General features: G+C 58.1%; 3 protein-coding genes and 1 long non-coding RNA gene across 8 annotated transcripts; 2 read left to right on the top strand and 2 right to left on the bottom strand.

Annotated features, from left to right (window-relative positions):
* Positions 1-1,554: 1,554 nt before the first annotated feature.
* LOC130263451 (uncharacterized) lies at positions 1,555-6,261 on the bottom strand. Of its 2 annotated transcripts, XM_056511041.1 has the most exons (6): positions 5,786-6,261; positions 4,039-4,107; positions 3,705-3,793; positions 3,262-3,384; positions 3,063-3,168; positions 1,555-2,748 (listed from the first exon to the last, which is right to left on the bottom strand). In XM_056511041.1, exons 1-5 carry the CDS (start codon positions 6,168-6,170, stop codon positions 3,085-3,087), a joined length of 750 nt encoding a protein of 249 aa, XP_056367016.1. In that variant the 5' UTR covers positions 6,171-6,261; the 3' UTR covers positions 1,555-2,748; positions 3,063-3,084. The 2 variants fall into 2 exon arrangements, with proteins under 2 accessions (XP_056367016.1, XP_056367015.1); XM_056511040.1 differs by having other exon boundaries at positions 1,555-3,168.
* Positions 6,262-7,339: 1,078 nt separating this feature from the next.
* Positions 7,340-8,267, top strand: LOC130263490 (uncharacterized). The gene is made up of 2 exons (XR_008842331.1): positions 7,340-7,409; positions 7,673-8,267. It is a non-coding gene; the product is annotated as an uncharacterized LOC130263490 (long non-coding RNA).
* A 736-nt stretch (positions 8,268-9,003) lies between these two features.
* CA14 (carbonic anhydrase 14) lies at positions 9,004-12,272 on the bottom strand. Of its 3 annotated transcripts, none has more exons than XM_056511007.1 (11): positions 11,999-12,272; positions 11,847-11,867; positions 11,036-11,215; positions 10,827-10,969; positions 10,305-10,400; positions 10,165-10,231; positions 9,942-10,099; positions 9,742-9,871; positions 9,620-9,640; positions 9,344-9,428; positions 9,004-9,247 (listed from the first exon to the last, which is right to left on the bottom strand). In XM_056511007.1, exons 1-11 carry the CDS (start codon positions 12,048-12,050, stop codon positions 9,166-9,168), a joined length of 1,035 nt encoding a protein of 344 aa, XP_056366982.1. In that variant the 5' UTR covers positions 12,051-12,272; the 3' UTR covers positions 9,004-9,165. The 3 variants fall into 3 exon arrangements, with proteins under 3 accessions (XP_056366982.1, XP_056366981.1, XP_056366980.1); XM_056511006.1 differs by having other exon boundaries at positions 9,004-9,250; XM_056511005.1 differs by having other exon boundaries at positions 10,827-11,215.
* Positions 12,273-12,361: 89 nt separating this feature from the next.
* Positions 12,362-14,053, top strand: LOC130263443 (putative per-hexamer repeat protein 5). Of its 2 annotated transcripts, none has more exons than XM_056511025.1 (2): positions 12,362-13,491; positions 13,935-14,053. In XM_056511025.1, exon 1 carries the CDS (start codon positions 12,445-12,447, stop codon positions 13,303-13,305), a length of 861 nt encoding a protein of 286 aa, XP_056367000.1. In that variant the 5' UTR covers positions 12,362-12,444; the 3' UTR covers positions 13,306-13,491; positions 13,935-14,053. The 2 variants fall into 2 exon arrangements, with proteins under 2 accessions (XP_056367000.1, XP_056367001.1); XM_056511026.1 differs by having other exon boundaries at positions 12,362-13,475.
* Positions 14,054-15,392: the final 1,339 nt, after the last annotated feature.

Genomic DNA, 15,392 nt, shown 5'->3' on the forward strand with positions numbered 1-15,392 from the left:
AGGCTCATATCCCACTCTGGGTGGATATGTAGGATTTGTATCCCCCTCAGGTTGCATATATGGGATTTATATCCCCCTTGGGGTGGATAGATGGGATTTATATTCCCCTCTAATTAGATATAGGTAATTTAGATCTCCCTGGGTGGATAGACAGGATTTATATCCCTGTGGAAATTCTTTTCCTATTTAAAATTAATAATTAATGAATGTTTCTCTATTGAAGCTTTTCTCCTGGAAAATGATCCTTAAAAAGAGCCTGTGAGCCGCCAGCATCCCTCATGCCCAGGCAGGACAATTCTGGGACAAGCAGTTCCAAATATTTACGTGTTGACTCTTTTAACTTTGCAGACACAAATAACCAGAGACATTTTGGCAACTTGGCGACAGAACTAAAAAAAAACAAAAACCAGCAACCCAACATGGGAATCTCTGGTTTGTTCCAGCTTTGTGTAAACTCCATGGAGAAAATATTTCCTGTTTCAGGATCAAATGGGGAGAGGCCAGCCAAGGCGTTTGTCTTGTCTTTTAGGAAAGGGTTAAAATGGGCTTGGAAAGGCTGGATATTGTGGGTTCAGGAATGGAGGAAAAATGGGAGAGAGAAGGAAAAACAGGTGAAGGATTGTTTACTTTTGTTCTGGATCCATGGGATGTGGATGGAAACAGTTCATGTTCTCCACACTGGAGCTTGAAGGGCTGACCTAAGGTTTATGTTGATGGACAATAGTCCATCAGTGGTGAGCACAAGGAGTTGGGAATTCACTGAGAGAAGACAAGAACTTAGGAATATAAAAAGCAGGAGAGCAGCCCCAGCCCCCATCCATAATTGCCTAAATCTGCACAAAGTCACCTTCACAGGTGACTAAACAGAGTGTTTTCAACCCTGGAGCCTGCTCCCTCCTCACTGCTCTGGGTGGCTCTGCCCTGTGTTTCTGTGTCCCTCACTGGTGATTTTGGGGCTGCAACCCAAAAATAGCCCCGTGGGCTCATGGCTCCCGGGCTGTGGGAGCCCTGCTGGGAGCAGGTGCAGCAGGATCTGGCTCTGAGGTGGTTTGATAAAGAGCTGCTGGAAAATGCCAGAGACCTGGAGAGCCTTCTGCATGCTTCCTGCCGAGAGGTAACTGGGAAGGTTCTCACAACTGCAGGGAAAATCCTCTTTGTGTTAAAGCTGCTTATCCCAGGGGTTTGCCGGGAGAGCTGGGTGGCTGCTCACAGAGACAGTGGAGCCACCACCACCCTCCGAGTGGGGGAAAAGGGCAAATCTGGGAAAGGAGCTTGTGGAAGAGCCACGAGGATGGTGTCATTTTGGGACTAAAGAGGTCTGGATGAATATTCCCAGCTTTGGGAGCAAGGAAGGCGTGTCCAACTCGATGGTGTGTTTGTGTCTCGATGTCACTGTCCCAAAATATTGCTGGAAGGTGAGGATTTGGTCAGGAAGGTTTGTAACTGGAAGGGAGTGATTCGATTTATAATTAAGCCAGGTTACAACAAACTGGTTTATTTTCTGTGTCTGCATTAGAAGGGACGGTTTTCAGAAATAAACTCATAACCTTCATCCACATCTTTAATTTTCCTTTATTTGCTTTTTACTCCACTCCAGGGTTGGAAATCTCACTGCTGTGTGATCCTGAATAGTTTTCTGGGGCGTTCTTGGCTTTTTTCAGTCTAGCTTTATGGCAGCACAGAGCCAGGAGGTGGCACTGCCAGGCAGCGCATCCGGTCTCACTCCTCTGGACACTTCTGAACCTGTTTCAAGCCTTTTAGCTTTGGTATGAATCAAAAGTCTTCTTTCCAAGGCTGGAGGTCTGGATAACCTGGGAATGGTGGCACAGGGCGGGGTGGGCCCTGCTGCTCCATGGGCGGGATGGGTCGTACCTGCTCCTGGTGTTTGGGAAGTGTCTGAGGGAGCTGAGGGCTCTGGGGACTGTGAACACCATAAATCTCCTATTGGCCTGACTCAACATCCCTTGGCTAGACTCAGTCTCTTTTGTCCTGTAGGGTTACCTGGATACACCAGATTTCCATCCCTCCTTCCTGTTAACTCTCCCAAGGAAAAGCAACATAGGCACTGAGTGTGGGATTGCACTTTTTTCCCCCAAAAAGGAATTTGACTCTGATTTCTTGGCTAAAACCACTTATTTCTGCAACAGTTTGCTCTTTCTGTAGGGGTTGGGGAAGGTTTTCTGGTCCAGCTTCTCATCACACCCAGATATTGTGGGTGTTTCTGTAAAATACACAGTGTGAAGAGCAGTTCTGGAAGAAACAAAGTTGGAAGCTCCAGGCTAGGTGCAGAGGCTCGAGAAGATCCTTCTGATGGGACAAGCACTGCACGCGTTGTTTATGTTTGTTACTCCAGTTCTGTTGGTGGTTACATATTATTTACCACGAGAGACGTGTGCTGGGGATTTTATTGGCAGAGGTTTTTATTTACAGCGGAATCCAAGGAAACAGGAAGGAACTGAAGTGCTGCAGAGCTCTCCGTGCTGACGCTGCGGGGCAGCACCATCCCTCCACCAAAACCTTCAGACACAAAGTCTCAGCAGTTCCAGAGCAGAGACAACACCTCATGGAGAGCGTGTCATTGTCAACGTGACAGTGTCCTGGTCACCATCCCAGCCACTGTGGCTGGAACAAGGGAAAAAGGTGAGCAGGTTCCAGAGTGTGGCAGGACGGGGGTCGGTATTCCTGGGATGTTGGAGAGCTCCAGCTGTGGGAAAAGGTTGGTCAGGTGGGATGGAGCTTTGGAGGAACCTGGGCAGGAGGGTGAAACCAGCTGGTCTGTGAGGTTCATCCCAACCCAAACCATTCCAGGGTTTTACGGAACAGGGTATTTGGGTGGATGAGCAGCGGGAGGTGCCTGGTTGCACCCACCAAATGCCAGCTGGAAAGCCTCTCCCAGCCATCAGTGTTGATCAGAGCTGCTCGTGAGTTCCCTGGCATCACAGCTGGATGCCTGGAAGGGTTTGTTATCTTTCCATTGTTTTGGAAAGTTGCTGCTTCAGAAAGAATTGGATTTCCCTGGGTTAAAGGACACACTTTGAGTGAGTGTTGAAATCCCAGAGTACCTTTGGAGGAGGAGTCTGAGGGTCATAGCAGGAGACCCAGGAAGCTGAGGAGGATGATGAGGGTGAGGTGGCCCTGCAGGGACGATCCAAATGACTGCTGGGAATCCTGGTGAGTCAAGGAAAATAAGTCAGTCAGAAAGCCCAATGTTTTACTGTGCTAAAAGCCTGCAGCAGTTCTCCTGAGCTGACAAGGACCCACCTGAGTGTCCTTAGTACCCCTGGAATCCCCTGGAGCATTTGTGTTTGGTAATCCAGAAACCTTGGTGGTGACATTCTGTTCTGAAAACAGCTTCTCCCAATCCACATCTCCAAAGGTGCTTGTCTGGATGTGGAGAAAAAGAAATAACCTGGTATATCGCAGCATAGGATTATCTCCTGTGCAGAGAGATCCCTCCTTGGGATGGCTTTGATAGTATGTAACTGGGAAAACAAGGAATTTTCCACTGTTTCTGTGCAAACTGGAAAAAGAAATCCCAACTCAAACTATTCAATGATTGCTGTTCATGGACACTGTACTCAAACTCACTTGTCTTATTCTATAGTCTAAAAATCGGCAGTTTTAATCCATTTATTTTTCCTTGTGGCAGAGATTTGGATGAGGAAACCTGTTTTTTAGGGAATACCAAGAGAAATCCAACTCACCTCATATGAATCCAACTCGTACACGTATGTGGCAGGGGTTGCCGTGATGTTGTCATAGTAATAATCTTCTGTGGAATAATAGTAATTGCCTGGAATGGAAACAGCTCCAGGTGAGGTGGCACTGTGGGGACTGGGGGCACGTGTCCAGAATGGGGTGAGATGAGTCCCTCCCCCACGTCCTGCCTTGTGATCCCTGCTTTTCCCCCTGAACAGCCAGTGTAATTCAAATTAATCTGGGCAATTTAGATAAATCCCTTCCCAGACCAATTTATCCCAACTCGCTCCTGTGGCTTATGGAAAAGGTAAAAATTGTTTTAAAAAAGGCATTTCTCACTTAAATGAGCCATGTAGTCGTATAAATCCTGTCCAATGTCCTCCAAGTCATCTTCGAGCTCCACCTTCCCTGAAAGCAGAGGAACAACATGTGGATCATCACTGGGTCGAGCCATGGGCGCAGGGGTCATGTGAAGTTCCACTGATTTATTGCTGCTTTGGGCTAAACCCACTTCCTGTGGGACTGCTGGATTTACAACTGACCCATAATTAGATCTCAGCTAAAGGTGTGGGAGGTCAGACCAGAGCTGGGGTTTTTCCTCCATTTTTGGGTGTGGATGTGGCAGCAGTGAGAGGTGCAGTGGTGGGGATGGAGCCTCTGGCTGCGCTCCTGCACCCCAGAGCACAGCCAGGCTGATCTCCCCTGGGATGATCATCCAGGATCCCTCTACTCCCGTGCCTTTGGCTGTGCAGCTGCCAAGGACTCAGAAGGGACCCTCATGTTTCCTTAGGGCTGAGCCACCATAAATAAATTCTGACCCGTGTGACGTTGTCACAATTGGAGCGAGTGGCTCATTCCCTATTCCAAACATAAGGTTCTTGTATTTTGGGAGGACTTTTTAAAGCAAATTAATCGGAAATATTAATGTTCTAATAGTTGTAGGTTCATACACTAAGATACTCATGAGAATGGAAGATATGGAATAAGATATTTTTGTAGTTTGATATTTGTAGTCATAAATAAGATAATTATAGTATTTTCATTTTAAGTTACACCATTAATAGCTGGAATTATGCTGTCAGTCATGCCCAGGGCCTGCTGTAGCTCTGAGTCCCTCTTCAAGCCCTCCCACTTCTTCCTCTCATAAGCCTGACTTTCTCAGCACTGGCAAAGCCTGGGGGAGAGCCCAGCTCCCAAAACTCTCCTTACGGAATTCTCTGAAAACACGGCTGAGGCTGAAGATGCAGGGTGGGATTGGGGCTCTGCAGGAGGGACCCAGCGCAGCCTCACGGTGTCAAACACCTCCACCTGTCCCACACCCATCTGGAGCTTTCAGGGAAATTTGGGCTGAAATTGGGACCTGCCCCCCACCATCCCCCAGCTCCTTCCCACGCTCATCCTTTGAATGCGCTCCAGCCGCGTTGAGCTCTGGCTCTGGAGCTCATTATCCTGTGCACGGAGCTTTCCCAGAAAGCCACACTAAGAAAAACAGGGCAACTGTATCCCGAAAAGAGCTTCCAGCTGGGAATCCCCTGCCCTGATGTTTCATGTTTGGATCCATTCCTTCCGTGAAGATAAGAAGAAAGAGGAAGAGGGAGGCTCTCGGCTTGGCAGAGCTTCAGTTTCTAGTCCCCTTCTATCCCACCTTTCCAGAGATGGGGCAATGTCATGCTCATCCCTGAGCAGCTGGTTGGGGATTTCCTCCCTCAATACCCTGATTCCACTCTTCTCCATCTCAAACTGCCCACTTAACTCTCAGGAAATCCTGTTGGGTGTTTTTCTCTGTGTCTCCTAATAGCTCCCAGCTGGAATTTGCAAATTATTTGAACACGATGCGGGAAACATTCACTATCCCACTGTTCTCCAAGCACAGGCTTTATGGAACTTTCAGTAATTTACATCGTGCATTCCCGGTGGTTTTTTTCCCAGCAGTCTGCTTTCTCCGAGAAAATCCCCCCAAAATCTTTCAGTCTCCAGACCACCCCAACTGCGCTGCGGCATCCCAGGAGTGTGGGAATAATCAGAGCAGCAAGCTAAAATCAAATTGCCCTTAGAAAACCCTGGAGAACCCGGGGAATATATTTACCCGGCAAGGAGTGAAGGACCAGGAGCACCGCGATGCAGAAGTTCATCGTCCTCCGTTGGGTGTCGGCTGCCGGAGCGCTCCGCTCCTGCTCCGCAGGACCTTCCCGAGCAGTCCCCGCGGGGCAGGAAATGACTCGGGGGGCGTTGGGCTGAGCAGGCTGCTGTGCAGCGGGAGGAGAGGAGAGGAGAGGAGAGCCCGGGCTGTGCCGGGCTGAGCCTGAGCCTGAGCCTGAGCCTGAGCCTGAGCCTGAGCCTGAGCCTGCACCGAGCGCCGCCCGCCCCGCCGCTGCCAGAGGTTCCCGCTGCAGAGGCGTTTCGGATGGCTGAATCGCAAATCTTGGGAAGTGTTCCCCGGGGAGGGTTAATGCCGCTGGATGAGTTCTCATGTGGAGGGAGGATGGTTTTGATTATGTTCTAACGGAGCAAAGCAGAGCTATAAATAGCAAATTCTTCTGAGAGAGAAGGCAGAGATGCTGACTGGGAACCAGGGTCAGTGGCGACTTCTCGTAAAATCTTGGGGAATTTTTTTGTCTTGGTTTTGTTTCCCCTTCCCGTACCTCAGTATCTTCATCAAGAGGAAGAAACATGAACAGTCATACATCTAATTTATTTTATAGTGGGTAAAAACATCCTGGGGAGAAGGTGATAGTGGAGCTCCTGCGGGAAGGTGGCAGCATCCAGGTGGAAATGGGTGCAGACCAGAGGGGGAAGGAAAAGGGAGAGGGAAGGAGGCAGAGGTGAATCAGGAGGTTTAAAATCAGTGTTTTGTTGAATGTGGAGGTTAGAAAACCTTGCATACTACAGGAGGAGCTCTGTTTTGGGGTGCAAGGCCGTGGAATCATGGAAGGGGTTGGCGGTGGCCTCAAAGCTCATCTCCTGTTGATTTTAAACCAAAGATTTCTGTAGATTATAAGGATTCTAGTCAATCTTAAACCAAAATCTCCCCAAAGCAGACTTTTTCTTCCTATTAAGAGCGGACCCAAGTGAAGAATTTTTCCAGCGCATCCCAAAGGCGATTCTCAACCTCCCTGGGGTTCTCTGTGCTTTGCCGAAGGAGCTTCCCCCATCTGTAGGGGATGTTAGGCAAAGGGTTAAGTGCCCAGGAATGCCGAGCAGGAAGTGAATCTCTTCAAATCCTCCTCTCCACATGGTCCTCCTCTCCCTCCTCCACAAAAATAACACTGAAACACAAAAATCCCAGCCCAAGCAGAAATCTGAACTTGTTCTGAAGAATCCCAGCAGGGCTGGAGCCACTGGCTCAGCCTGGAGGCTCTGAGGGAGCACGGAAGGGTTAAAATATCCTGAAATTAAAGGAATGGGGAGGAAAGGGGCGAGGAAGGTCCCTGAGGATGGTTATAGCTTATCAGATGAGAGGATGGGATTGAATGGAAAAACCCTTGGCAAGGGAACTGGGAGTCAGAATTCAGTGGGATTCGCTGGCTCGGGGCTGAGAATGACTCTTCAGATCTGGATGTGATGGAGTAAGACTTGTAAAAATTGGGAAGACTTGAAGAATGCACTAAGGGACCTGGATCATATGTGGCATTAGGTGGTAAAAGAGGAAAACAGCTGCTCTTCCCTGGCTGTGACCAGCTGGAACATCCCAGCAGCATCCTGCATCCCAGGTGCAGATCTCGAATTGTATTTCTGGATGGAAAAGGAAACCACTCTACTTCTGGTTTGTTTTTTTTTTTTTTTCTTTTTACCTTTTTTCTTATTGAATCCTCACATCTGGCAACATGGAGCAAACCCATTGCAGCCACAGAAAGGAGGCAGACCAAGGGCTTTTCCCAAAACCTTGCTTCCTATTCCCCAAATTCCTGTTTTGCTCTTTCTACTTTTATGTCTTTATTTTTTAATTTTTTTTTTTTTTGCCAAAATGCAATAGTAAAATCTGCCACAACAACAGATCAGCAAGGGAGGGACACCATTCCTGAGGGAAAACTCTACACGTGAAGCAAAACAGAGGGGAAAAGGAAGGAAAAGGAGAAAAAAGGAAGGAAGAAGGAAGCTCCTGGTTCTTGCTGTGCTGAGGGGGCTGCATCCCAGGGATGCTCTGGGCATCCAGAGCCTGGCATGTCGGGGGCTCAGCCCAAGGAGGAAGGTGCAGCTGAAGTCAGCGGTGCTCAGATGCGTTGTGTCATTTCCCAGCTTTAATAGGCGGAAGCGAAACGAGGGGAAATTTATACAACGCAGTCGGTGACTCCGGTTCTTCCCTGAACAATGCCTTGTGCCCAGGAGATGGCATTCACGGGATTCCTGCGGAAGAGGCTGCAAAGGACATTGTTTGGAGTTTTCCTTGCAGGAGACATGAAGGTGGATGAAAAAGCCAAGCCCTCGTGGCACCAGTGCCCAGCACTCCCTGCAGGAGGTGGAATGAGCTGCCCATCCCATGGGAATATGGAGGGAGCGGCTCTGGAGCCGTCCAGGCTGTTCTTGCTGGCTGATGGAATTTTTTAGACTAAATAAAGTTTTCCTGCTCTTCCCAGCTCCTCAGTAAACAGCAGCAGTGGGGGGCGTGGAGGACAGAATCAGAATGAGAGATGTGGGGGGCTTGGAATAGAGAAAAAATGCCGGATTAAAGAGGAATTCCTTGAAAAGGAGAAAGGAGAAAGGAGAAAGGAGAAAGGAGAAGAGAAGAGGAAGAGAAGAGGAAGAGAAGAGAAGAGAAGAGAAGAGAAGAGAAGAGAAGAGAAGAGAAGAGAAGAGAAGAGAAGAGAAGAGAAGAGAAGAGAAGAGAAGAGAAGAGAAGAGAAGAGAAGAGAAGAGAAGAGAAGAGAAGAGAAGAGAAGAGAAGAGAAGAGAAGAGGAGAGGAGATCCTGGGGACAGGTGACTGTGAGACAGGTGATGCTGGGCACAGACTGTGTCAGGTGTCCCCACTGTGTCCCCCAGTGCAGCCGCTGTCCCCAGTGTCCCCTATCTCGAGTGTCCCTGTCCCCAGCTCCGGACTGGTCCTACCCCCCCATGGCGGGGTCCTCCGGGCCGGCAGGGGGCGCTGGTGGCGGGGCTGAGGGGCCCGTGGCGAGTGTGGGATGCTCTGCCGTTCTCACCCCTGTTCAGCTCCCAGGGGGTTGGAGGTGCAGCTGAGGGTAAATTATTTATTTGATTAGGAGTAAAACCCTTTTACAAGAGCACAAGACACTGTGGCTGCTGGCGAGAAGGGGAGGGGGGAGAGGGGTCACTGCCCCCTTTGTGCCCTGCTCCAGCCCTGTGGGGCACCCGGTTTCTTGGGGTGACAGGATCCAGACCCAAAGCCCCTCAAAAGCCCCCATTCCCTCCCCACAAAGAGCCACCAGGAGGGGGAAAGGGCTTTATTTGCAGTGGGGTTCTGGGCAGGAGGGCTGAGGGACAGTGTGGGCCCCTCCCAGCCCAGCCTGGGGTCAGCGGGGGTGTCCAGTGTCCAGGGGGGAGCGGCGGGAGGAGGCCTTGAACACGACGTCCTGCGCCTGCGCCCGCCTCGCGCTGCTGGGCAGAAACCAGAGTGAGGGGGGGTCTCTCCATGGACTGGGGGTCTCTCTGTGGAGTGGGGGTCTCTCGGAGGGGGTGGGGAGCTCTCACCGCATCCGCTTGGTCCCAAAGTAGACGGCGAGGAAGAGGCCGACGCAGCCGGCGACAGCGCCGAAAATGATGGCAATGACCTCACCTGTGTGAGCCGGGGGGTCAGGGGGGTCCGGGGGTGATCCCCCAGCCCAGCCCAGCCTCCCAGGGGGGTCTGGGGGTGACCCCCCAGCCCAGCCCAGCCTCCCAGAGGGGTCAGGAGGGTCCGGGGGTGACCCCCCAGCCCAGCTTCCCCGGGGGTTCCGGGGGTGACCCAGCCTCCCGGCCTGGCCCTACCTGTGGAATATCCCTCTGGCTCTGCAAGGGAAAGGCCGGGGTCAGGGCCAGCACCTTGTGCCCAGCCGGGGCTCCAGGAGCCATGGGAGGGGTGCAAGGGGCCCTTCCCACCCCCTGCTCACCCCTGGGGAAGGAGGAGAGCACCAGGCGCTGGTTCAGCTCCTGCGGGGCGCGGAAATTGTCCACCAGCAGCTGGGGCTCGTCCGGCTCGGCCTCCTCCGTGGAGTAAAGGCTTCCCTGGAGCTGCTCCAGCTGCAAGGGGAAGGGGGGAGCCCTTGGGTGGGTTCCCCAAACCCGGGCCTCCCCCCAGCGCGGGTCCTACCTGGGCCCGGCTGATGCGCACGGGCTGCGGGAAGAGGGTCCAGAGGACGCTCTGGAAGCAGGGCGGGGTGGTCAGGGAGCCGTTGTAGCGGTAGTAGCGGTCCAGGTGCGCGGGCAGCAGCTCCTGGATGCTGAAGCTGGGGATGGCCACCGTCTGCCCTGTGGGGGGGAGCAGTTGGGGGTGCTGGGAGGGGGATTTGGGGTGTCCTCCTCCCTCTCCTCACCTGCATAGCTGATGCTGCCGAGATGCCTCAGGATGTTGTCATAGGCGGGGTGGGGGTCATCTCCCACCTGGGGAAGTGAGGGGGGGTCAGTGAGGGGCTGGGAAGCGCGGGTGGGTGGGTGGGGGGTGTGGGGTCAGTACCTCCAGGAGGACGCCAAGCACGGCCAGCCCGCCGGGCTGCTGCTGCGCCGCGCTGGCATCGGAGAAACGCTCGCTGTCGAAGTGCACCACGTGCATCTGTGCACAGCAGGGACCCCCTGAGCCCCCGGCCCGGCCACCCCAACCCCTGTCCCGGCTCCCACCCCGCCTGGCTGCCCGTGCCCAGCCCAGCACCTCCTGCAGTGCCCAGACCTGCTGCCGCTCTTGCTTCCCGCCCTCTTCTTCTTCTGCACCCCATCCCCACCCTGCATTCGTTTCACATCCCTGGACTCATTTCCCTCACCAGGACCCCTCTTCCATTCCCTGCAGCAAATTCCTGCAATGCAAACCCATTTTCCACACTGTTCCCATGCTGTTTCCCACGCTGACGCCCCCTCCCACAACCATTTCCCACACAATTCTCATGCCGTTTCCTGACCCCAGACCTGTTTCGCACCTCATTCCTCATCCATTTCCTGCCCCCAGACCCATTTTTGGAGCTGTTCCCCCAGTGTCCCCCGGTACCTCGGCGGGGGCGCGGTGCCCGTCCAGCAGGTGCTCAGCGCCGGCGGCGTGGCCCGGCCGGCCCCAGTGGAAGTGGAGCTGAACGGCGGTGAAGGTGTGGGGCAGCCCCCGCAGCCGCAGGGACGGTGGCAGTGCCAGCACGGCTGTGGGACAGGGGGTGAGCAGGGCTGGGGCACCGGGGACTCCCCGGTTCTCCCCCCGGCGCTCACCGGTGTGGCCGTTGTTGGCCAGGGTCAGCCCGGGGCTCTCGGGGTGCTCGTAGCCCTCGAGCTGCAGCGGCGGCAGGGACGGGTCCGGCTGTGCCCGCGCTGTGCCGATGTCGATGGGGGACTGCGCCCGGCCCCCGCACTCCGGGTGTCCCTCGTGCCAGTGCTGCTGCCCGTGGGGACCTGGGGGGGACCAGAGTCCAGGCGGGACCCCCCCACCTCACCCCCACTGCTGCTTGCCCAGCAGGCCCCGTGACCCTGAGCGCCCGCAATGCCCCCCAAACCGGGACGTGGGTGACATTCCCAAGGCCCTCGTTAATCTGCTGGGGACATTTTTTCCGGCCGGGGGAGCGGGGACAAAGCCGAGCCCGCGGGGCCGGGGGGGCACCCATGGGTCCCCTGGGCCCGGCAGGATGGGGCTTAGCGGGATTTGGCCAAGGCCGGATCCTAATTGGATTTGGCAGCAGGAGCCTTATGTAAAGGAGCACAAAGGGACCATTGGAGCGAGGGGTGCAAGGGGGGGCAGGAGGCAGAAAATGGGGGGCTGCACTCATTCACCCCCCCTGTCTCAGGGGATCCAGGTGGGTGCCCATTTGGGGGGACCCGGGTGTCTAGGGGGGAGCAACGGGGGGCTGTGATCCACCCATCTCCTTCCCTTTTGGGGGACCCAGATGTCCAGGATCAAGGCGGGAGCTGTCACCCAGCCACCTCCCTGTCTTCTGGTGAGACCCATGTGAGCCCCCCAGCACAGGGGGTGGGGGGTGGGTTCGGGGATGGGGATCAATGGGGGCTCCCTGGATGGGGCCCGACTCACCCTCGTACGTCCAGTGGGGACCTGCTGGCGAGAGTGGAGGCATTAGGGTGGGGGGTCAGCTGAGCCCCCCTGGCCCGACTTGGGGGCACCTGAGGGGGGCAGGGGCTGCACCCCAGAGCGGGGTCTGCCAGGGGCACGAGGGGGGGACTCACCAGCGGGCAGGGCGGGGGCCAGGCCCCCCAGGAGCAGCAGCACGCTCAGCATGGCGGGGGGCGAGGGGGGCCGGGTGCCACCGGCCCGGCCCTAAATACCCACCCAGGGGGATGGCCCCCCCCCGGGGGGACGGGAAGGGCTGGAGGGCCCATGCCCGCAGTGTCGGGGTGCGGGGCGGGTGACGATGGGGCTGTGGGCTTTCGGGGGCTCGGGGGCTCCGACCTCTGGGCTTATGGGCTTAGTGGTTTGTAGGACTTTGTAGGACTGGGGTTTGGGGGGCTCTGGGGGTCTCTGAGGGGCTCTGAAGGTTTGGGGGACTTGAGGGCGGGTTCGGGACCTGTGGAGGGTCGTGGGGTGGGGTCTTGGGGGGGTCTGGGGATCACCCTGGACCTCGTGCGGGGAGAGCTGGGCCGGGCTCTGGCCCTGGAAGGGATTTCGGGGGAAGATGAGGGGCTGGGGGCGTTGGGGGCGCTCGGGGGGAGCCCCAGGCAGACCCGGCACGCGCACCCCGGCCCCGCCCACTCCGGGAAGCTCCGCCCCGAGGGCGGTCCCCAGGCGGCAACGTGACGTCACACAGGCCCCTCCCACACGTGGGGGCCCACGCGCACCTCGCCCCGGTTATGTAAGGCGGGGGGGCGGGGACGCCCCGCCCATTGGCTGCGGGCGCGGGGGCGGGGTCAGCGCGCCGGGGGCGGGGCCGGGACCCCCAGAACGCGGCCCCGCCCCCCCCGCTGCTCGCCAAGGGGCGCCGCCCGCCGCGCGAGGGGGCGTGACCAGAGCCCCGCCCCCCGCCCAATCAGCGCGGGGCGGCGGCACGAGCCAACGGGAGCGAGGGGGCGGGGCCGCCCAGGGCACCGCGGCCAATGGGAGCGCGGCGGGGCGGAGCCCGGGCCGAGGCACGTGCGGCCGCACACGTGTCCGCGTGGGGCCGCCGCGGACGGGGCGGGACCGGCACCGGCACCGGAGACATCGGGACACCGGCACCGGCCCAGAGACACCGCGACACCGGAACAGCGGGACCGGCACCGGCACAGAGACACCGAGACACCAGAACAGCGGCACCGGCACCGGGACAGCGGAACAGCGGGGCCGGGACCGGCACCGGCCCAGAGACAGCGGGACACCGAACAGCGAGACCGGCACCGGAGCCAGAGGCACCGGCACCGGGGCAGAGACACCGGAACAGCGGGACCGGCACCGGGGCCAGAGACATCGGGACAGCGGAACAGCGGGGCCGGCCTGGGGCTGGAGACCGCGGCACGGCGACACGGGCACGGCGACGGCGCTACTTGCTCAGGGACATTGACAGCGGCACGGGAGACGGGGACAGCGATACCAGCAACGGTATCGGGACACTGATACCGGGATAGGAACGGTGATACTGGAGCAGTGCTACCGGCACTGGGTCAGGGACGGGAACAGCGACACCGGCAACGGGGCACGGGCGCTGCGGCGGGCACACCGGCACCAGCGCAGGTGCAGCCGGGAGGAGGTGGGATCCGGGGTGACCGGGGCCGGGGGCGGTCCCGGTGACTGGGGTGGGGGCTCCTGGAGGTCCCAGTGTTGGGGGGAAGGTCCGCATCACGGGTGGGGCTCCTGCAGGGGGATCGCAGTTCTGGGGAGGGGGTGCTGGTGGGGGGCCGGGGTGTCCCAGGGCTGGGGGAGGTTGCTGTGCCGGGTGGGGGGAGAGGGGCTGTCCTGTGGCCGGGGTGTCCCAGGGCTGGGGGTGTCCTGGCACTGGGCATGGTCCTGGGTGAAGGGTCCCGGTGCCAGGTGGGTCCCTGCACCCCCCTCCCTGTCTAAGGAGGTACCAAATTTACTCCCCCGGGGCATGTGAGGTGGCACTGGGTGTGTGAGGGTGGCACCCCCATGGGAGAATATTTTTGTCCGATATCCCCCTTTTTTCCCCCGTGTTTCTCTCCCTACCCCGGACAGCCTCGGCCGGGTGACCCTGCTGGAGCTGAACCCAGCGAGAGGCTCCCCTGAGGCGGCCAGCCAGGCCATGGAGCCCCCTGCCCGCGCCTGCTCCTGCGGCTCCCCTGCCTCTGACAGCGAGGTGGAGGCCGGCAGCTCCCCCCGGAGCCCCCCCAAACCTGAGCGCGGCCGCAAGCGCCCGGGGGGGACGGACCGAGCATCCCCCGAATCGCCGCCGTCACCCCGCGGGAGGGAAGCGCCCGCGGAAAGGGGAAGGGGGGGATGTTCCTCCCAGCGATGGCGATCGCCTCTTTGCACAAAAGGTGAGTTTTTGGAAGAAAACCTCCCAAAAATGGGAGGTGGGGGAGGGCTTAGCCCTCTAAAAAAATCTGTATCTGCCTCAGTTTCCCCACCTGAATCGGGCGGGTGGGGACGGGCAGGATTCGGGGGCTGAGGGGGCGGTGAGGGTGGTTTGAGGAGGGATAAAAGGTTGTGAGGGGGTGCACGACACCCTCTCCCCAGTCTGGGTGCAGCCCAGTCACTCCTCCCCTTCCCCGCAGTGCCGGGAGCTCCGCGGCTTCATCCGGCCTCTGGCGGAGCTGCTGGAGGGGCTGCGGCGGGGCCGCTACGACAGAGGTGGGTGCCCCCCTCACCCTCTATGCCCCCCACCCCAGGCACCTCTTTCCTATGGAGAATTCACACAATTTCCAAACCCCCCAGGGCTGAGCAGCTTCCAGCAGAGCGTGGCCATGGACCGGCTGCAGCGGATCATCGGGGTGCTGCAGAAGCCAGAGATGGGGTGAGTGTCCCCAGACTCCCCGGGGGGGGCACAGGGACACCCCCGCGGGTGCCCCAAAGCCGCAGAGGGTGACAGGAGCTGTCTCCCCGCAGTGCCCGGTACTTGGGGACGCTGCTGCAGGTGGAGGCGATGCTGCGGCTCTGGTTCCCCCACGTCGCCCCCAAAGCCGCGCTGGACGCCGCCCCCCCCGCGGGCGCCCCGCGCCGCCGCCCCCCCGCCGGTCCCCCCGGGGCTCCCCGGTGCCGCCGCCCGCCCGAGGAGCTCCCGGCGGGGGAGCTGCCCCTCGCCAGCCCCGCGGGGACCACCCAGCAGCGGGACATCCTGGAGACCCCCGAGTCCCCCCCGGCGCCCGATGTGTGACGCCCCCCCCGGCTCGGGGGGGGGAGATCTCGGCTGTATTTCTTGGTTTTGCCTTTCGATTCTCTTTTTACCGACGGTCAGTGAGACCCGCGGGCGGGCGGGACTGACCGGGGGGGCCCGAAGCCCCCAGAAGCCCCAACCCCGGGGCGGCCGCGTGCCTTGGCCGGAGCGGAGCCCCCTCCCCGGGCTCGTGCCTTCCCGCGGGCGGGGTGCTCGCGGTGAGTGCGGCCCCACCGGAGCGGCGGGAGGGGGCTGAGGACCCCCGAACGGGAACGTGCCACAGCCGGCCCTGCTGGAAGCAATAAACGCCGCGGGAGCGG

This window comes from Oenanthe melanoleuca, chromosome 25 (assembly GCF_029582105.1).
Source record: "Oenanthe melanoleuca isolate GR-GAL-2019-014 chromosome 25, OMel1.0, whole genome shotgun sequence".
NCBI lineage: Eukaryota > Metazoa > Chordata > Aves > Passeriformes > Muscicapidae > Oenanthe > Oenanthe melanoleuca.